General features: G+C 45.8%; 1 protein-coding gene across 6 annotated transcripts in view; it reads right to left on the bottom strand.

The window, feature by feature from the left end:
• LOC134958057 (transcription factor 20-like) overlaps nucleotides 1-22,995 on the bottom strand; it is a 325,652-nt gene that overhangs the window by 98,473 nt on the left and 204,184 nt on the right. For all 6 annotated transcript variants that reach the window (XM_063940406.1, XM_063940402.1, XM_063940403.1 and 3 more), the window contains one exon: nucleotides 13,486-13,579. In XM_063940406.1, coding sequence (XP_063796476.1) covers nucleotides 13,486-13,579 — 94 coding nt within the window. The remainder of the gene's footprint in view (nucleotides 1-13,485; nucleotides 13,580-22,995) is intronic.

Below are 22,995 nucleotides of genomic sequence, written 5' to 3'. Positions count from 1 at the left end.
AGCAACAAAAAAAAAAAAAAAATTTCCCCAAACATCGGATTGGTACCATTGGAACAGCGGTAGGTAGAGATCTTAATTGGACCCTGGATCCTTTACATGATACCTCCCTCAAATAAAGTGTCCTAAAGACACAGAAAAGGAGTATGGGAGGATGAGATGCACCCTACAAGGCAATCAGCTGGTTGAAACCTGGAGACTTTCCCATCCTGCAGTGTTGGATTATTTCTTCTTCTCGTGCCCCCACCAGACCTATTCTAGAATTGATCACTTGTTCCTGAGTCAACGGCACCTACACCTTCTCTCAGACACTTCTATTGGGCCTATCACTTGTTCAGACTACAGTCCAGTCTTCCTCATGCTCACCTACTCAAAGCAACCAAGAAACATGGTGTTTCAATTACATTCTCCACAGGATGCCTACTGCAAGTCTCAATTAGGTTCTTCCTTTGATTCTTATATTGAAAGTAATGATCAAGACATTTCCAAGGCTTCAGTTTGGGAGGCACATAAATCCGTTTTACAAGGCACTTGCATCTAACTGTGTTCTTATGGAAAAAAAAAACAAAAAAAAAAACACCCAATAAAGGGACACTCCTCTTGCTAAAATTAAATTGTTGGAAGCTTCTCATAAAGCAGCATGGTCTCCCCACTATTACGCTTAGATTAAGGAAGCCTGTATCTCACTTAATAGGCTTACTTCCAATAAGATTAAACGGTCATATCACAAGTGCCGAAGTCACTATTATCAATGGGGGTAACAAGCCTGGTAGACTATTAGGCAAAGCATTTTGGGAGCAGCGCGCACACGCGTTCATCTATGTTATCAAAGATAAAGAAGGCTTAAACCATAATGAAAAAGGAAAAAATAAGATTTTAAACCTACCGGTAAATCTATTTCTCCTAGTCTACAGAGGATGCTGGGGACTCCGTAAGGACCATGGGGTATAGACGGGCTCTGCAGGAGATAGGGCACCTAAAAAGAACGTTGACTATGGGTGTGCACTGGCTCCTCCCTCTATGCCCCTCCTCCAGACCTCAGCTAGAGAACTGTGCCCAGAGGAGATGGACAATACAAGGCAGGATTTAAGGGCAAGATTCATACCAGCCCACACCAATCATACCATGTAACCTGGAACATACATAACCAGTTAACAGTATGAACAAAAAACAACAGTAACGGTCCAAGATCGATGTCAACTGTAACATAACCCTTATGTAAGCAACAACTATATACAAGTCTTGCAGAGTTTCCGCACTGGGACGGGCGCCCAGCATCCTCTACGGACTAGGAGAAATAGATTTACCGGTAGGTTTAAAATCTTATTTTCTCTTACGTCCTAGAGGATGCTGGGGACTGCGTAAGGACCATGGGGTTTATACCAAAGCATCCAATCGGGCGGGAGAGTGCGGACGACTCTGCAGCACCGACTGAGCAAACGCTAGGTCCTCATCAGCCAGGGTATCAAACTTGTAGAATTTAGCAAAAATGTTTGACCCCGACCACGTTGCCGCTCGGCAAAGTTGTAAAGCCGAGACGCCTCGGGCAGCCGCCCAAGAAGAGCCCACCTTCCTAGTGGAATGGGCCTTAACCGAATTTGGTACCGGCAATCCAGCCGTAGAGTGAGCCTGCTGAATCGTATTACAGATCCAGCGAGCAATAGTCTGCTTTGAAGCAGGAGCGCCAATCTTATTGGCCGCATACAGGACAAACAGAGCCTCTGTTTTCCTAATTCTAGCCAACCTGGCTACATAAATATTTAAGGCCCTGACTACGTCCAGGGATCTGGAATCCTCCAGGTCACCGGTAGCCACAGGCACCACTATAGGTTGATTCATATGGAACGACGAAACCACTTTAGGCAAAAATTGCGGACGTGTCCTCAATTCAGCTCGATCCACATGAAAAATCAAGTAGGGGCTCTTGTGTGATAGAGCCGCCAATTCTGACACTCGCCTTGCTGATGCTAAGGCCAACAACATTACCACCTTCCAGGTAAGAAATTTCAACTCAACCTTGTTAAGCGGTTCAAACCAGTGTGATTTTAGGAACTGCAACACCACGTTCAGGTCCCATGGTGCCACTGGAGGCACAAAAGGGGGCTGGATGTGCAGCACTCCCTTTACAAACGTCTGGACTTCTGGAAGAGAAGCCAATTCCTTCTGAAAGAAAATCGAGAGGGCCGAAATCTGTACCTTAACCGAGCCTAATTTCAGGCCCATATCCACTCCTGTCTGTAGGAAGTGGAGAAGACGACCCAAATGAAAATCTTCCGTAGGTGCATTCTTGGTCTCACACCAAGACACATACTTTCCCCAGATACGGTGATAATGTTTTATCGTCACCTCCTTCCTAGCCTTTATTAAAGTAGGGATGACCTCTTCCGGAATCCCCTTTTTTGCTAGGATTCGGCGTTCAACCGCCATGCCGTCAAACGTAACCGCGGTAAGTCTTGAAATACACAGGGCCCCTGCTGCAACAGGTCTTCCCTCAGAGGAAGAGGCCAGGGGTCTCCTGTGAGCATCTCTTGTAGATCCGAGTACCAAGCCCTTCGAGGCCAGTCTGGGACAACGAGTATCGTCTGTACTCTTCTTCGTCTTATGATCCTCAACACTTTCGTGATGAGAGGAAGAGGAGGGAACACGTAGACCGATTCGAACACCCACGGTGTTACCAGTGCGTCTACTGCTACTGCCTGAGGGTCCTGAGACCTGGCGCAATACCTCCGAAGTTTTTTGTTGAGGCGTGACGCCATCATGTCTATTTGAGGAGTTCCCCAAAGACGTGTTACGTCTGCAAAGACTTCTTGATGAAGTCCCCATTCTCCTGGATGGAGATCGTGTCTGCTGAGGAAGTCTGCTTCCCAGTTGTCCACTCCCGGAATGAAGACAGCCGACAGAGCGCTTACATGATTTTCCGCCCAGCGAAGGATCCTTGTGGCTTCTGCCATCGCGACTCTGCTTCTTGTCCCGCCTTGGCGGTTCACATGAGCCACTGCTGTGACATTGTCTGATTGAATCAGAACATGAAGGTTTCGAAGAAAACTCTCCGCTTGTTGAAGGCCGTTGTAAATGGCCCTGAGTTCCAACACATTGATGTGTAGACAGGACTCCTGGTCTGACCAAAGACCCTGAAAAGTCTTTCCCTGTGTGACCGCTCCCCATCCTCGGAGGCTCGCGTCCGTGGTAACAAGGATCCAGTCCTGAATCCCGAACCGGCGACCCTCCAGCAGGTGAGCACTTTGCAACCACCACAGGAGGGACACTCTGGTTCCTGGGGACAGAGTTATTTTCCGATGCAAATGCAGATGGGACCCGGACCACTTGTCCAGAAGGTCCCATTGAAAAGTCCTTGCATGGAACCTTCCAAAGGGAATGGCCTCGTAGGCCGCCACCATTTTCCCCAGAAGTCGAGTGCATTGGTGAACTGACACCCTTTTCGGTTTTAACAGGTCTCTGACCATGTTCTGGATGTCTTGGGCTTTTTCTATTGGGAGGAAGACCCTCATTTGTTCCGTATCCAGTATCATACCTAGGAATGGTAGTCGAGTTGTCGGAATCAACTGTGACTTCGGTAGATTTAGAATCCAACCGTGTTGCTGGAGCACTCTCAGAGAGAGCGCCACACTGCTCAGCAATTTCTCTCTTGATCTCGCTTTTATCAGGAGATCGTCCAAGTATGAGATAATTGTGACTCCATGCTTGCGCAGGACCACCATCATTTCCGCCATTATCTTGGTGAAAATCCTCGGGGCCGTGGAAAGTCCAAACGGCAACGTCTGAAATTGGTAATGACAATCCGGTATTCCTGATGGGGGGCATATATGGGGACATGAAGGTACGCATCCTTTATGTCCAGAGACACCATAAACTCCCCCTCCTCCATGTTGGCTATTATTGCTCTGAGAGATTCCATTTTGAATTTGAATCTTTTTATGTACAGGTTTAGGGATTTCAGATTTAAAATTGGTCTGTCCGGTTTCGGGACCACAAATAGGGTTGAATAGTAACCTCTTCCCTGCTCGTGCAGGGGAACCTTGATTATCACTTGCTGTATACACAGCGTTTGAATAGCAGCTAACACTACATCCCTTTCCGATGTGGAAGCTGGTAGGGCCGATTTGAAAAATCGGCGCGGGGGCACCTCCTCGAATTCCAATTTGTAACCCTGGGAAACTATTTCCAACACCCAGGGATTCAGGTCCGAACTGACCCAGGCCTGACTGAAAAGTCGAAGACGTGCCCCCACCGGTGCGGACTCCCTCAGGGGAGTCCCAGCGTCATGCTCTGGGTTTTGGAGCAGCCGGGGAGGACTTTTGTTCCTGGGCACCTGCCGAAGCAGGTGCTCTCTTGCCTCTGCCCTTACCTCTGGCGAGGAAAGAGGATCCCCGACCTCTTTTGGACTTGTGCGACCGAAAGGACTGCATCTGATAGGGTGTTGCTTTCTTTTGCTGTTGGGGAATATATGGTAAAAAATTTGATTTACCTGCTGTAGCTGTGGAAACCAGGTCCGTCAGCCCATCCCCAAACAATACATCACCCTTATAGGGTAGTACTTCCATATGTTTTTTGGAATCCGCATCACCCGTCCATTGGCGAGTCCATAAGGATCTTCTCACTGAGATAGACATGGCATTGGCCCTAGAAGCTAGCAATCCAATGTCCCTTTGAGCATCCCTCATAAATAAGACTGCGTCTTTTATATGGGCTAAAGTTAAGAATATAGTATCCTTATCCATATTATCAAATTGATCTGTCAGCTCATCTGTCCAAGCTGCAATTGCGCTACACACCCATGCCGACGCAATCGTCGGTCTTAACACAGCACCCGTATGGAAATAAATACCCTTTAAGGTAGTTTCTTGCCTGCGATCTGCAGGGTCCTTAAGGGCCGCTGTGTCAGGAGACGGTAGCGCCACTTTCTTGGACAAGCGCGTCAGGGCCTTGTCCACCGTGGGGGGTGATTCCCAAATCTCCCTGTCCTGCTTAGGGAAAGGGTATGCCATAAAAATTCTTTTGGGGATCTGCGGTCTCTTATCCGGAGTCTCCCAAGCTTTTCCAAAGAACTCATTTAATTCATGATATGTGGGAAAATGAATAATCTGTTTCTTTTCCTTAAACATGTGTACCCTTGTGTCGGGGACCGAGGGTTCATCCACAATATGCAACACATCCCTTATTGCCACAATCATACACTGAATGGTTTTAGTCACCCTAAGGTGCAATCTTACTTCGTCATAGTCGACACTGGAATCAGAATCCGTGTCGGTAGTAGTGTCTTGTGTTAAGGGACGCTTTTGAGACCCCGACGGGCCCTGTGAGTCGGTCCAATCTGAGGATTGACCGCCTGATGTCCCCCCTAAACCAGCCTTATCAAGCCTTTTATGTAAAGATGCCACACTTGCATGCAACGTATGCCACATGTCCATCCAATCTGGAGTCGGCACAACCGACGGGGACACACCACTTATTTGCTCCACCTCCTCCTTGCAGAAGCCATCCGCCTCAGACATGTCGACACACACGTACCGACACCCCACACACACAGGGAGTTACCTATAAGGGGACAAAACCCCAACCAGGCCCTTAGGAGAGACAGAGAGAGAGAGTATGCCAGCACACACCCAGCGCTTAAAAACACTGGAATATATGACCAGATAGCGCTGTTATATGTATATAATTGTAATCTCCACTCACTGCGTCGCCAAAGTGCCCCCCTCCTCTTTTTCCCAGCCTGTAAAGCTCAGCAGGGGAGAGAACAGGGAGCCAGCGTTTCCTCATGCAGTCTCTGTGGAGAAAATGGCACTGGTTAGTGCTGAGGATCAAGCCCCGCCCACCCGACGGCGGGCTTCGGTCCCATCAACTTTCTATAGAAAAATGGCGGGGGTTACCGGATTTACTGTGCCACAGCCTAATCCATGCTTATCAATGCCAAATATGAGGAATATTGCTGCCCAGGGCGCCACCCCCCCTGCGCCCTTCAGTGCCTGCTTGTGTATGTGTGACTGGGAGCAATGGCGCGCAGCTTACCGCTGCGCGCTTACCTCATGAAGATCTGATGTCTTCTGCCGCCTGATGTCTTCTTTGCCTTCTCATACTCACCTGGCTTCTATCTTCGGCATCTGTGAGGACGACGGCGGCGCGGCTCCGGGACGAACCCCAGGTGAGACCTGTGTTCCGACTCCCTCTGGAGCTAATGGTGTCCAGTAGCCTTGGAAGCAGTGCCCAACTTAACAAGCCAGCTCTGCTTCTCTCGCCTCGGTCCCACGATGCAAGGAGCCTGTTGCCAACAGGACTCCCTGAAAATAAAAAACCTAACAAAATTCTTTTTCCACAGAAAACTCTGGAGAGCTCTCTGCAGTGCACCCATTCTCCTCTGGGCACAAGATCTAACTGATGTCTGGAGGAGGGGCATAGAGGGAGGAGCCAGTGCACACCCATAGTCAAAGTTCTTTTTAGGTGCCCTATCTCCTGCGGAGCCCGTCTATACCCCATGGTCCTTACGGAGTCCCCAGCATCCTCTAGGACATAAGAGAAAAATGCGGACTCTTTCAAGGCCTATTATTTTAAACTCTACAATCTGTCTGGAATGGGGGGGGGGGTAGAAGAAGAGACTTTTACCCACCAGTCCGCAGTATCAACGTACCTCCAAGTCTCTTAACTCTCCTATACTCTCTCAGGCAGATGTAGACTTTCTTGACCAACCCTTTCTATTAGAGGAGGTCGAGCAGGTGATTTCTGCTTCCCTGTCTGGTAAAAGACCAGGCCCTGATGGCTTTCTATGGCCTATTACAATGCATTTAAGGGTAAATTAGCTCCCCTATTGACTCGTGCTTTTCCCAAAACAATCTTTAGAAGCGCATAATACTTAGGCCCAAGTTACAGGCTAATCTCTTTACTGAATACCGACTTAAACTATTTGATAAATTGATTGCGAATCATTTACAACTCATTATCAAAACTGATTTTAAATAGACCAGGTGGGCTTTGTCCTAGGCCATGAGGCCAGAGATAATATTACGGTTAGCAATCTGGTTCAATTTTCTTGTAATTCTCACATTCAAGTCTATTATCTACTGAAACAAGAACAGTTTTTGATAGGGTTGATTTGGGGTGTATGATAGGTATCTTATGTCACCTGGGATTGGGTCAAGTCTGTCTCCAAAGAATCCTGGCATTATAGGATTCTCCTTCTGAGAAAATTAAAGTAAACAGCTCTCTTTCTGATTCTTTTGATATAACCTACACGAGACAAGGTTGCCCTCTATCACCCCTCCTGTTTGTGCTTTGCATAGAGGATTTAGCGATGGCCATCCACCTTAATATAAACATTTCAAGTATTCGTTTAGGTGGACAAGACTACAAGTTGGCTTTATCTACGGATGATTTGTGGACTCTGATCACGGAACCTGCAGTTTCACTTCCCAACCTGGTATCAGAGTTCCACAGAATCGGTATCCTGTCAAACTTTAAAATAAACCACTCTAAGTCTGTTGCTTTAATCCTGACTGTGCCTCCTGCTGTAGATGATGGCTTGAAACAGGCTCTCTCATATATGCCTGCCATCCTATCTGGCTTTAATACCTAGTAGTATAAATAACAAGCGCTTTGACTCAATTGTTGTCATCTAACTTCACCCCTCTACTGCAAGCAATCTGCACTCCAAACACTTATCTTGAATATGTAGGATTAATGTAGTAAACGCCCTGCCAAAAATATTGTATTTGTTGCAAACCCGTCCAATACATATTCCACCAGTGTGGGTTCAAACAATTTGCCAGTTTGTTTGGGATCGTTCTGCTCCACGTTTTAGGCATGATATTCTATTTTGACGCAAACACATGGTATGTTTACAACTTCCTCATATAACCAGTTTATTAACACAAAGTATTAATAAATCATATACTTGAGTGGACTTGTACGAGATACACCAAACAATGGATCATGCTGGAGGAATGCTGTTTTGCTCATTATATAGAAATAGTACCATGGTTACCAACACTCCCTAGGGTTGATCACCCCACTGTCACTCCTACTTGCTGGAAGAAACAGAGTCCCATATCTTTTCCTATATTTCCCCTCATCTTTTTTATTTAATGCAGATTATACCCTGGCTTCATAGAGCCTTGTTTAAACTCTTGGCTGAAGCAGGAATCTTCCAGTTGGGCCAGCTGATGTGTCCATCTGGGGAGCACTCGTTCACATATATCCAATCATCCTCTGATCTTCCTCAATCTGAATTTTGGGAAATACCGTCAACTCAGATATTTCATGAACTACTCCCTTAAATCCACTGCTTTCTCTAGAGCCCTCACCCTCTTTGAGACATTATGTGTCAACCCTCAGCCACCATCTCATACTATCTTTAAGCTATATACATTAATTATCGAGAACCTCTTTCATACACCTCGCTCATTTACACTGGCTTGGAAAAAAGACTTACACGGTAGGGTTCACGATTTTGATTGGGAAACAATCTTCAAGAACACCCATGCTAGTTCATTTGTGCTCTACCACTCTTGAGACCCTTTATATCAGGGGTGGGGAACCTCCGGCCCGCGAAGCCGTTTGGTCCGGCCCACCCACTCCTCTCAGTGAGACACGCCGCCGCACAGTCCGGCGGCAGCGTGTCTCAGCTGTCACCACACAGAGGAGAGCGCGGCTATTGTCGGGCGGCGGCGGCGTGTAGGACCTAAAACCAGCCGCCGGTTCGTGAGCCAATCAGAGCACGCGGACCGGCAGCCAATCAGGAGCCGCGGCTGCCGGTCCGCGAGCTCTGATTGGCTCTCGAACCGGCGGCTGGTTTCAAGTCTTACACGCCGCCGCCCAACATAGCCGCGCTCTCCTCCGTGTACCCGCCGAAAGGAGCGGTAAGCGGGACCGGGTGGGGGGGGGGGGGGGGGGGAGATGGGGGGGCATCTGTATACTTGGCACTGTGGGGGTCATCTGTATACCTGGCACTGTGGGGGCCATCTGTATACCTGGCACTGTGGGGGCCATCTGTATACCTGGCACTGTGGGGGCCATCTGTATACCTGGCACTGTGGGGGCCATCTGTATACCTGGCACTGTGAGGGGCATTTGTATACCTGGCACTGTGAGGGGTATTTGTATACCTGGCACTGTGGGGACATCTGTATACCTGGCACTGTGGGGACATCTGTATACCTGGCACTGTGAGGGGCATTTGTATACCTGGCACTGTGGGGGCATCTGTATACCTGGCACTGTGGAGGCATCTGTATACCTGGCACTGTGGGGGCATCTGTATACCTGGCACTGTGGGGGCATCTGTATACCTGGCACTGTGGGGGCATCTGTATACCTGGCACTGTGGGGGCATCTGTATACCTGGCACTGTGTGGGCATCTGTATACCTGGCACTGTGGGGGCATCTGTATACCTGGCACTGTGAGGGGCATCTGTATACCTGGCACAGTGGGGGCATCTGTATACCTGGCACTGTGAGGGGCATCTGTATACCTGGCACTGTGAGGGGCATCTGTATACCTGGCACTGTGAGGGGCATCTGTATACCTGGCACTGTGGGGGCAATTGTGGATCTGGCACTGCACTATTGGGGGCATATGTGTATCACGTCCCATTTTAACTGGCCACACCCATTTTTTTGGCACGCGCGGGGGCAGACTTGTATGGCCCCCGAAGGATTTTATAAATATCCAAATGGCCCTCGGTAGAAAAAAAGGTTCCCCACCCCTGCTTTATATCAATAAGAAAAATTCCCACTGGTATAGAATTCCTACTATATTAAGTAAAATGTTCCCTGGACTAAACAATGAACGTTGGAGATGTACTTCAGCCCCAGGGAACTTCCTATATATATGGTAGGACTGTCCCATCCCTTTCCTGTTTTTGGTCTGGAGTCTTTAAATGCTCTGATACAATCCTAGAAGGGGATATCCCTAAACATCCCGGGTTGTGGCTCCTAAACAGCTACACTGCAGCTACGAGTACCTGTATTTAAAGAGTATAAGGGAGGCTTGCCGATATGGAGGCTTGCTGTGTCTATCAATTCTAAGAATAGCAATTCAAAGGATAACTAAAATTTTAGGCATAATTACGACGTAACACCGACCTTATTAGCTATATTAGTTTTATCTTCAACTGATATCAATTGTGAATTGACACCTCCTCTCCTTCTCGTCAACAAGTACACAGAATTTAGAAAAGCTGCAGATCATTTCTCCTGATATGCTGCACTTTTAAGTTGTCATTATTAGATAAACAGAATTTTGAAAAGCTGCAGATCATTTCTCCTGATATGCTGCACTTTTAAGTTGTCATTATTAGATAAACAGAATTTTGAAAAGCTGCAGACTATTTCTCCTGATATGCTGCATTTTAAATGGTCATTATTAGGTAAACAGAATTTGAAATTACCCTGCAGATTAGATCTACTGATTTCACTGAAATATTACTTAGCTAATTGTTTGTGAAGAATTATATGGCATTGCCATAGGCATAAAGCATCATAAAGCTTTTGTAACAGATTGCCTATGCACATAATGTGTTGTTATTGAGAAATTGGAAAATTTAAAGAGCATAAGGGAAGCTTGCTGCATCCATCAATTCTAAGGACAGCAATTCCAAGGATAACTAAAATTTTAAACATAATTATCACGTTACACAAACGTTAAACCAAAGGAAAACAGAAGAAGAACATTTTACTAAAAATCTGAAACACTGAAGGATTGATTTCAGTCAATTAATGTGAGTCCACTTATTCTACACATCAAACAATTCCAGTCTGAGTAACCTGGAGACACAACTTAAATCTGTGTTAGGAACGCTGCAAGACTTTTCCACTTCATCTGCAACTACTCATAGTTAAGTTTTTAATTTACCACAAACTTCTGAATTCTCCGCTGTACTGATGTACTGTAATTTTGCTTTTATATAGTTTTGTAAAAATAATAGTTGCTTTTTCCCTACCTCTCTCAATTCTAACAATCTACTTTAAAAATCAATGTATGCAATCTTATAATCTTCACATTAAATTTTGCTTGTACTATTGTCAACATACACATTTACCAACACCGTACTTTTACATGCACACCTGCAATTCTACTGCTCTGTGTCTATCATACAGTCTCCACTCCTTTTTCCAAAAATGTTTTTTCACACCCATTTACCTCACCCATACTATGTCCAGGTTTTCATTAACCCTGCCCATCACGCCTTGTCTACCTAATCCTTTATTTTGACCCTTCTTTCCACCCCTAGCCTCCTACATCTCTTAAGGCCCATACACACTTGACGATGCACACATCGTTAACGACCGTCGTTAACGACTTCCCTTGAACTTCCCTTGAACAGCTGAGCAAACCACATGAGCATACACACTACCAACGACGAAAGACGAAAGATGAAAGACCAAAGACGAAAGATGAAAGACCAAAGATGAAAGACCAAAGACCATAGACCATTCATCGTTAAAGCATCCAAGCTGAACAGTTTATTAAAATAATGAGCTGGTGAACAGTGGCTTGGTCGTTGGTCTTTCACACCATACACATTCAACGTCGTCTCTGGTCGGTAACGACCATAGTGGAAATTGAGCATACATGCTCCACAGATGAACGATGGACGTTAACGTCCCGCGGGGCCGCGCATCGTTGGTCGTTGGATGCATACACACTTGACGATATAATGAACGACGTCGTTCATGAGGGCTGAAATGAACGACATCGTTCATTTTATCGTCAAGTGTGTATGGGCCTATACTCTCTCCCCTCCTCTGTTTCCCGTCAACCCCTCTGCTTCCCTTCCCCTCTTCCCATTACCCCACTTTGTCATTTCTGCCACACCTATCCCACTTCTCAGCCCAACTCCCTCCCTTCTTTGTCACTTCATCTCCATCACACTGCACTCACTGCTTCCCCTCCTAGCTTAGAAGCCTGCACCAACACTACGCTCGCTTTATCCCTGCCAGCCAAATTAATATCACCTCAACGCTATAGCAACCCTGATAATCTCATTTGCATCTCCCCCAAAAACTCACACCCCCTATCCTGTGCCCTATGGAATGCCAGATCTGTTTGTAACAAACTGGTCCCCACCCATGACCTCTTCATCTCTAACTCACTGTAACTCAAGGTTGGGGAACCTTCGGCCCTTCAGCTGTTGTTGAACTACACATACCAGCATGCCTTGCTGCAGTTTTGCTATTTGGCCATGCTAAAGCTGTTGCAGGGCATGCTGGGATGTGTAGTTCAACAACAGCTGGAGGGCCGAAGGTTCCCCATCCCTGCTGTAACTACTTGCCATTACAGAAACCTGGATTACTCCCTCTGACACCACTTCTCCTGCTGCTCTCTCTGCTGGGGGCCTCAGATTCTCACACACATCCCGACTCGGGGTTTGCCATGACAGTGGTGTTGGGGTACTTTTATGTTGGGGTCCTTTTACCCTCTAGCTACTACTACCAACTCATACCCCCACAACCGTCCCTTACATTCTATACATTTGAGGTCCATGCTATATGCATCTTCCAACCTGTTTATCTTCGAGTAGCTGTCATTTACCACGCCCCTGGCATTCCCTCCAACTTCCTTAACAACTTTGCTTCCTGGCTTCCTCACTATCTATTTTCTGACATTCCCTCTATCTTAGGAGACTTCAACATCCCAATTGATAGCCCCACAAAATCCCCTGCCTCTAAACTCCTTAACCTTACATTTTCGCTTGGTCTCTCCTAGTGGACCTCCTGCCCCCTCTTATGTGAATGGGAGCTCACTGGATCTAGTCTTCACTCACCATTGTGATATTTCTGATTTCTCCAACTCCCCATTTCCCCTATATGAGCACCACCTGCTCTACTTTAACTTCTCTCTCTCTGATACTCTATCTCTACCTCCACAGACTACCATCACTAAACGTAACATTGAGGCTATTGTCACCACTTCCCTATCCTCCCCGCTCAACTCACTTCTCTCTCCAATACCATCTCCCTCATGCCCTGAACAAGGACCTTCACTATACAAGGCTTCCCTTACTTCTGCTCTTGATTCTGTGGCTCCACAGATCCCTATGCACCCTTCGCAGTTCAATACCTCAACCCTGGCACACCAAATGCACAAAATATCTGCAAAAATGCTCACGTACTGCTGTCCGCTGACCCTGTGGCCAGAGATCTGGACACTAGCCGCAGTAAGCGGTGGTGGGTGCCCTTCAGCGGCTTCCAACGGTGTAATAAGCATATTCTTTCAATCCAATAAATTTATTGGGAAACTAGATCATGGTTAAAAGTAGTAATAATTTTTCATTATTATAATTAAACTTAAAATAAAATCTATTGGGCATACTTTATTGTATGCATTATTGTGAACTGTCTGGGACTGAATGAAACCTTCTCAGGGGACAGTTACAGAAAAAAACATATTTTGGACACCAACAAAAATTTTATTGTAACATCTATTATTAGGCTTAACATATTGGATTTCTGCTGGCTTGCATTTCTGGCCTTACCTGAGTCAATGGCACATGGGTAGTGATAGCAGCAGGCACAACCCTTGTTATAGCAGCCCAGAGTGGCTCCGAGCTCCTGGCAGTGAGCACACATCTAGGGTAAAAATAAACAGTTTAAGATTTTAAGAAAACATTAATTCAACTAATGTAAACAAACTATCAAATAATGAACACAAGTTGCTAGACAAAGTGAAAGCAGCACTATCAAGATGATTAACTCACTAATAAAACTAGAGGCACGCTGCTACATCCCCCAATATTATTATTTAGTGAATTGATATGCTGATTTCACATAAACATTGTCCAAAAACTGTCTGACTCCAGAAATTGGTGTTCACACTAAATTCAATTAATATAATACTTTTACATACACACACACACACCACATGGAAGCACTCCATGATTTGAAATTAATAGATGCTACACACTCCTAAAAGCAAATGTTTCAGTAGTATTTTTTTTTGTCAGGGTCCAAGACGAAAGTAAAGACTAGTGATAAGTTGACCATCAGGCATGTGTAGCTTTTATTAATTTTAAAATTCAAAATGCCGCCATATTATAAGGGCAAGGTCATGCCCTAATATTACTGCTGAATCGAATAAACTGAATTTTTCCATAGGTAATTCTTGAGATGGGAGCATGGTGTTTGAGGGGCTACACCTCAAAAGTCGAGCTGAAATTTGGCATGGACGCGTAGAACTATCGTCCGGTGCTGCATGCCAAATTTCAGGGCCAAAAAATATTAAAAACTGAGTATTTGGGAGTAATCTAAAGTTCAAACGGTCAGTTTTTTTTGGCCACTTCCTGTTTGGCTAATTTGACAGTTTTCTAATGTAGTCTATGGGGGGGATTTTTGGGAAGGCATAACTCAGGGAAGAGGACAAATTAAGACTTGGGGCTTGTTTTACTAGATAGCGATTGTCCCAGTGTAGGGCCTTTTGGGGTTAAGGTTTTTCAGAATAATATGCCCCATTTTAAAGATAGGGAAATTCAATTTGTTGCACAGGCTGAGTGGCCGCCTGCAGGGGGTGTACTACTCTGGCTTCACTTGGTGTTCAAACATGGCCGCTTTCTTGCAACTTAGTCAATTTGTTCTGTGGTTAGGACAGTAATTAGCCTTATGTAATTTAATAATTTAGAGTGTTTTGGGGGTCGTTGGAGGCACTCTGAGTGGGTTTTGGGGCATCGACGCCCATTTTAGGGGCGCAGTCCGGACAATGCTGATAGTGGGCCAGAAAAGGTGGCAGGTAGCATCTGCCTACGCATCTAGGTTGCGCAGGGAGAGGGCTACCATTAACATTTGACTTTGCATGTTGGCTAGGGAGGGGGTAGGGCCCAGCATGCGGGGCGGGCTTGCCCTGTGCTGGGCGTCCCCATGCATGCTACCACATGAGTTGTAGTTGTGCGACTATTCGCACAATGTGTGTTTTCCAATGAGCACACAAGTCTATGAATTAGCAGCTCCACCATTTTGTGAGTGACGGCAATCTTACTCTGCGAGAGTGCCGAATCTGCAGTTACCCACAGGGTGTGATGGCATACCATATCTGTATTGCGCAAGGAACACGGCGTCAGCCTTTATGATCGGAATTTAATTGCTTTTTGGAGTTTGAGTGGAAGAGTTACAAAAGGTTTCTGAAATGCCAGATCATGTCTAAGAAGCCTTAATGGGACATGTGAAACCGTAAGGTTTTCTGTCTATGGAATATTACTTATATTCAGTACTTCTCAGTGCATGGTTAATAAAGGATGGCACCCATGCGAATTATCTAGCTTGGATTAATACATATATGAAATAAAAATCAGTAACATGATTGGACAGATTAGAACACATGACTATGCATAATCTCCCAACAAACGCAGTTCCCAGCGTAGCCGCTCATTTAAACTGTCACATGACCATCTGTAAACAAATCCAACTGTAATCAACATCATCAGTCACAGAGATACTGAAAGAATAGCTGTACGTGAGAGGGTATCCGGTCTCTAGTTCGACCACTATTGGTCGACAGTAAGTAGGTCAACATGGTTTCTAGGTCGACAGGGACTCTAGATCGACATGTTCTGTCGATATGACAAAAGGACAGACACTGTCGACGTAACTCTTGAGAGAAGTACACATCTGACAGAAAAAAATCATCTATTTTATTCAGTTACACTGTTATCCAGTTTCATGTTTATTTCATTAAAAATAAACAGCCTATTCTGATCAATCTTTCTTCCTCTTCTGCATTAGTTTCACCCCATTTTGTCACAACAGGGGTCATTTTATAACATAGCATACCCTCCAACATTTTACACACAAAAATTGGTACAAATTCGGAAAGGGGGCGTGGCCATGGGTAAAGGTGGCGTGGCCACTCCTCTTTTCCTATACTTTCAATGGCAGTTTGGAGAGCCAAAAATCGGTACAGACCATAAAATAAAAAAATAAAAAAAGTACTGTACCTGCTAAAAAGGTATAGTTGGACGGTATGACATAGCTATACACTCTTGGGTGTGGGGTCACACTCTGATATACGCACACCTGTGGTGTTTTAATGCACAGCTTTAACATGTAACCAGAGTGCAGTTCTCAATGTTTTCAGTCCAATAAGGGAAAGAAAGTGGCAACAGTATCCAAAGTATCAGGACCACAGCTCCCCTGCTTGTAAGCCCCGAATCTCAGGGTTAGTAATTAAAAAAAAGGAAACAGGGAGTGCTTCTTAATGCATAAAAACCTTTTAATCAACTACATAGATAAAACACATTATAAAACCAATCCCTGCAGGGTAAAATTCATGCCAACAGTATAATTAAAAAAGTAAATCACCAGATATGGAATAACAGTGCCGTCTCTCCTGCTGTCACAGAACGTATTGCTGGAGCCGCTGATAACAGTCTGCGAGTAATAAGAATCCTGTCCTGATGCTTCACGCTGATCTCGGGACACACCAAGGAGAGAAGGTGCTGGTAGAATCGTCACTAAGCTACGCCTAACATGTTGGATGAAACGCGTTAGCGTGTGGCCTAGTCACAGCTGGTAAATCCTTGCATTTTTGCTGGAAATCATTTCTACTCTAGTCCAGTTGTTTACTTGTTGAGTATAAAAGACGCTACTTGAAGTAGACTCTGCCCTCCTGCTCTGCTGAATATATGAATATACCACTGCAATATGCAGAGAGCAGCATAGTCTGAAATATACATTATATGATAGATGGAAGTTTAATTTAAATGACCAAGACAAAAATTTAAGGAATATGCTAAAAACAGTGACGGTCATTACCTATCGCTAAAAGCATGGAATGCCTTTAACCAAAAAAAAACACAAACAGGATTTTGGTACTTATAGTACCGATAAATCCCTTTCTCCGATTCCATAGGGAAAAATGAGGTGCTCTTTACAGTGGAAATATAGGAGGTTGGAAACGGGAGCTGGCACTTTAAATTTCTAGAAGTGTGACTAGTTCCTCCACTTCTATGCCTCCCCTCCAAGCCAGTCTAAGAAAACTGTGCCGGAGGAGAGCTGGAAGAAACATACTTCAAAAGGAGTAGGTTAAACAAGTACACACCATAACATTACACAAGAAACGTGTGAAAAACTATAAGTATAGTAACTAGTAACAAGAAAAAAAGGAACACAGTCAAAAACATGTAATGACAAACAACCATGACAGGAAGGAACAGCGCCAGGTGGGCGTCCAGTGTCCCCTGTGGAATCTGAGAAAGGGATTTATTGGTACAGGTTGAGTATCCCATATCCAAATATTCCGAAATACGGAATATTCCGAAATACGGACTTTTTTGAGTGAGACTGAGATAGTGAAACCTTTGTTTTTTGATGGCTCAATGTACACAAACTTTGTTTAATACAAAAAGTTATTAAAAATATTGTATTAAATTACCTTCAGGCTGTGTGTATAAGGTGTATATGAAACATAAATGAATTGTGTGCATGTACACACACTTTGTTTAATGTACAAAGTTATAAAAAATATTGGCTAAAATGACATTCAGGCTGTGTGTATAAGGTGTATATGAAACATAAATGCATTCTGTGCTTAGATTTAGGTCCCATCACCATGATATCTCATTATGGTATGCAATTATTCCAAAATACGGAAAAATCCGATATCCAAAATACCTCTGGTCCCAAGCATTTTGGATAAGGGATACTCAACCTGTACCAAAATACTGTTTTTTCCTTGATCTACTAGGGGACACTGGAGTGCTCTTTACAGTGCGGACGTCCAAGAGCTCCCATCACAGACGGGAGAGCGCTGAAAACCCTGCAAAACAGAGCGGCCATACTGCAAGGCAGAGGCTGCAAAAGTATTGAACGGTAGAACCGGACAAAAGCATGTCGGCCCGACCAGGGCCGCCCAACAAAGTTGGTCATAGAAACCCTGGGGGCAGCCGCCCATGAAGGACCCACAGAGCATGTTAAGTGTGCATAAATGGAAACAGGAGGTTCCAGAAAAGCCGCCACATAGGACTGCCTGGTGGTCAGACAGATCCAGCGGGCCAGGGTCTGTGTAGAAGCCGGCCATCCTGGATGTGCAACATCATACAGGACGAACAAGGAATCAGATTTCTGTATAGAAGTAGTCCTGTCCCTACAATTTCTAGGGCTCTTGTCATCGACAATCTGCTGGGATAGCTGGCACAACAATTGGCTGGTTAATGTGGAAAGCCGAGACCACCTTAGGAAGGAAAGACATATTCGTAAGAAGCTCGGCCCTATCCTTGTGGAACACCAGGTAAGGAGGATGGTAGGACAGAGCTCCGACACCCTCCTAGCTGAAGCAAGGAGAAGTACCCCACCTTCCAAGTAAGATACTTAATCTCCACTGTCTCCAAAGGCTCAAAGAAAGGAGACTGTATGAAGAGAACAAGGTCCAAGTCCCATGGGGCCGTGAGAGGTACAAAGAGTGGTTGAAGTCTGATAAAGCCCTGGAAAAAAAAAAGTACGTACCTTCTCATCTGGAAGAAAATGGAAAATGCAGACACCTGAACTTTCAAAGATCCGAGACGCAGGCCCGTCTGCAGGAAAAGCAAGAGTCTGGCCAACTTGAAAACTGTAGGAGGAGCCCGTGCCATTCACATCAGGCCACATAGGCCTTCCAGATATAGTGGCAATGTCTAGTAGAAACCGCTTTCTGAGCTTGAAGCATTGTAGGGATCAGCGTTGAAGTAATACCTTTTTGTCTTAAAATGGCCTTTTCAACAGCCACGCCATCAAACGTATTCTTAAGTCCAGATAGACTAAAAGACCCTGCTGTAGGATATCCTCTCACATCGGTAGAGGCCATCGATCGTCTATCGTCAGAAAGCGTAGGCTGCAGTACCAGGCTCTGTGAGGCCAGTCCAGAGCATTAGATTAGCATGGACCCGACAACCTGCCCACATTGCACCTTACCCAGTAATAACCCTTCCTTATTCCCGGGTTGAAATACCGGGTCAGCAATATATTGGGTCGAGACCGGGTTTTTTGTGCAGTGTGAAAAGAGTATCAGTAGCTTAAACAAAGTGAAAGTAAGTTACCTGTGCAGCAAAAGCTCTCCTACCAGCCTAACAACCCCACTGTATTACTCACAAATGCCTGGGGTGGCTAGTGTCACAATCTCACCACTGTCATCAGCACAGCAGCAACAACAGCAGCAGTAGTTTTAAGGGAGAAAGCATGGACAGCACATGTGTTTGCTCTCTAAGATGGCAACCTGCATGTGGCTCTCCTCCAGCAGGGAGCAGACTCCAGAGGTAAGCCCGCCCCCCCCACCACCACCACCACTATGGAGCCTATTTGAAACCATTTTAAAAAGCAATAGTAGACTGCCGTGCTGCATATTCCTAAACCGCCCTTTTAGTAAAGTTACCTGGCCACCAGCTAACCTGAGGCCACGGTTATACTTACAACCTGCCATCCTTGTCGGTGGCGGTATGGCTGATGGAGGACCCCGATGCGTGCCGCGACATCTGGTCTACCCCAGACAGTGGTATCTGCAGCCGGTGAACCAAACGAGAGCGGCATGCAGATGCGATGGTATCCCACCAGCAGTTCCATCGTCACAGAGGCAGATGCTGCCTGTCTGTCCTCAAATGCTTTATGAATCTATTGTTAAAAATAATTAAGCCCTGAGAAGCCCAGATAGTGAAGGAGGGACATAGAAGGTGAGGAGCTAGTCACACTACTAGAAATTTAAAGTGTACTGGAACACCCTGTAGAAGGTCCTGGGCCAGCTGAAGGGCCCGGTACACAACTCAAAGCTCCAGTACATTGATCGAAAGATCCCTGTCCGTCAGAGACCAGCGTCCCTAAAAGGTGTGGCTGCCCATGACATCTCCCTATCCCTTGAGACTGGTGTCTGTGGTGAGGAGTGTCCAGTGCAGAATCCAGAATAGCCGACCCGTGTCCAAATTGGTTGTATGGAGCCACCATAAAGAGAGACAACCAAAGAGATTGGGGCAGAATCAAGATCTGGGACTTGATCTATGTCGGTAACTCCGTCCACTCCATGAATATTAGGCACTGAAGAGGCCTGTAGTAAAATTGGGCGTATTCTACCATGCCGAACACTGAGAAACATGGAGCCTAGAGTCTGTATTGTTGAATGAACCGGGACCTTTGGACTGTGAAGAAGGTTGCTGAAAGGCAAATACAACATTACAATCTTGTCCCGAGGGAGAAAATAGGATTTTAATTACATACCGGTAAATCCTTTTCTCGTAGTCCGTAGAGGATGCTGGGGTCCACATTAGTACCATGCGGTATAGACGGGTCCACTAGGAGCCATTGGCACTTTAAGAGTGTGGGCTGGCTCCTCCCTCTATGCCCCTCCTACCAGACTCGGTATAGAAACTATGCCCGAAGAGACGAACAACTTCGAGAGAAGGATTTTACACAGATATTGGCGAGATTCACACCAGCTCACACATACATGTACAAGGCAAACCAAGCTAACCAGCTTGAAAACTCAGCAACGGCTGAACAAGGTTACTTAACCAAGTAACAAAATAGTACTTAACCAAGAACTAAAGCAGTACTGAACTAAGTAACCACTGCAGGATCACAAAGCGCTGCGCCCGCCCAGTGCTTCGTGAGACAGCAACCTCTACGGACAACGAGAAAAGGATTTACCGGTAGGTAATTAAAATCCTATTTTCTCTTACATCCTAGAGGATGCTGGGTCCACATTAGTACCATGGGGATGTACCAAAGCTCCCAGAACAGGAGGAAGAGCGCGGAGGCTCCTGCAGAACTGACTGACAAAACTTCAGGTCCTCAGAGGCCAAAGTAATGAAATTGTAGAACTTTGCAAATGTGTTCGATCCTGACCAAGTAGCCGCTCGGCAAAGCTGTAAAGCCGAGACACCCCGGGCAGCCGCCCAGGAAGAACCCACCTTACGAGTAGAGTGGGCTTTAACAGATGTAGGACACAGCAATCCTGCCATAGAATACGCATGCTGGAAAATGAACCTAATCCAGCGAGAGATAGTCTGCTTAGAAGCAGGACACCCAAGTTTCTTGGGATCATAAAGGACAAACAAACAGAGTACGATTTTCTGTGACAAGCAGTCCTCTTTACATAGATTTTCAGAGCCCTTACCACATCCAAGGACCTTGATGAAATTGAGGAGTCAGTAGCAACTGGCACCACAATAGGTTGGTTGATATGAAATGACAACACAACCTTCGGAAGGATCTGCTGACGTGTCCTGAGCTCAATTCTATCTTCGTGGAAGATCATGTAGGGGCTCTTACAAGACAAAGCCCCAAACTTCGACACCCATCTAGCAGAAGCTAAGGCCAACAAAGTGACAGCCTTCCACGTGAGAAACCTGACATCAACCTCCGGTAGAGGTTCGAACCAATCCGACTGGAGGAACTGTAACACCACGTTAAGATCCCAGGGCGCCGTAGGCGGCACAAAGGGAGGCTGGATGTGCAGAACCCCTTTCAAAAAAGTCTGAACCTCAGGGAGGGAAGCCAACTGTTTCTGGAAGAAAATGGATAGGGCCGAAATCTGGACCTTTACGGATCCCAACCGCAGGCCCATATCCACACCTGCTTGAAGGAAGAGGAGAAAACATCCCAGATAAAACTCCACCGTAGGAAACTTCTTGGACTCACACCAAGATACATACTTTTTCCAAATGCGATGGTAATGTTTAGACGTTACTCCTTTCCTAGCCAGTATTAGGGTAGGAATAACGTTGTTCGGAATGCCCTTCCGAGCTAAGATCTGGCGTTCAACCTCAATGCCGTCAAACGTAGCCGCGGTAAGTCTTGATAAGCGAACGGCCCCTGCTGTAGCAGGTCCTCCCGAAGAGGAAGAGGCCTCGGCTGTGCCAGCAGCAGATCCAGAAGATCTGCGTACCAAGCCCTTCTTGGCCAGTTCGGTGCAATGAGGATTGCATGAACTCTTGTTCTCCTTATGAGGTTTAGAATCCTTGGAATTAGTGGAAGTGGAGGAAACACGTACACCGACTGGAACACCCACGGAGTTACCAGGGCGTCCACCGCCACTGCCTGCGGGTCTCTTGACCTGGAGCAATACCACCGAAGTTTTTTGTTGAGGAGGTAGGCCAGCATGTCAATTTGAGGAACCACCCAAAGATCTGTCACCTCTGTGAACACCTCTGGATGGAGGCCCCACTCTCCTGGATGGAGATCGTGTCTGCTGAGAAAGTCCGCTTCCCAGTTGTCCACTCCCGGAATGAAGATTGTTGACAGCGCCACCGCGTGCTTTTCCACCCAGAGGATGATTTTTGTTACCTCCTACATTGCAGCTCTGCTCTTCGTTTCCGACTAGTTGGTTTATGTAGGCCACTGTACCCAGGTCCTTCATGAATTCCACCATGAACCCCACAGAATCCTGTATGTTACGTAATTCTATCCATTGAATCCAAATCCTCTAGTTATGTGCCTGACCACTTTACTATAGCTTTAGAGATCCATGCGCAGGCAATAGTAGGCCTAAGCGCCACCCCTGAAGCCGTGAATATGGATTTGAGCGTAGTGTCAATCTTACGATCAGCCATTCTTTTAACGCGTTAGATCCAGGGACAGATAAAACCACCTTTTTCGACAGTGTGGAAACAGATGCGTCAACTATGGGTGAGTTTCCATTTTTTCCCCATCTCCCTCAGGGAAGGGAAAAGCAACCAGAATCCTTTTTGTAATCTGGAATTTTTTCTCAAAGTATTCCCAGGATTTTTCAAATAAAGAGTTTAATTCTGTAGATGCAGGGAAGGTTAGCGAGGCTTTCTTATTGTCTGTGAAGCAAGCCTCCTCAACCTGCTCAGGGGTTGTCTCAGTAATATTTAACATCTCTAATGGCATCAATCATTAGCTGCACCCATCTTGAAAGGGAAGCTGCCCCCCTCAGCACATCCCCATCACCGTCTGCCATGTCAGAATTGGTATCCGTGTCATCTTGCATAATCTGGGCAAGTGCACGTTTCTGTGGGTATATGCTAGGGGGTTTTGAAGGAATAGGAACAGAGCCTGACCAAACTGCCATAGACTTC

Source organism: Pseudophryne corroboree, chromosome 9, assembly GCF_028390025.1.
Source record: "Pseudophryne corroboree isolate aPseCor3 chromosome 9, aPseCor3.hap2, whole genome shotgun sequence".
Classification (NCBI taxonomy): Eukaryota; Metazoa; Chordata; class Amphibia; order Anura; family Myobatrachidae; genus Pseudophryne; species Pseudophryne corroboree.
The sequence above is the reverse complement of the archived record's forward strand: the minus strand, read 5'-3'. Positions and strand labels throughout refer to the sequence as shown.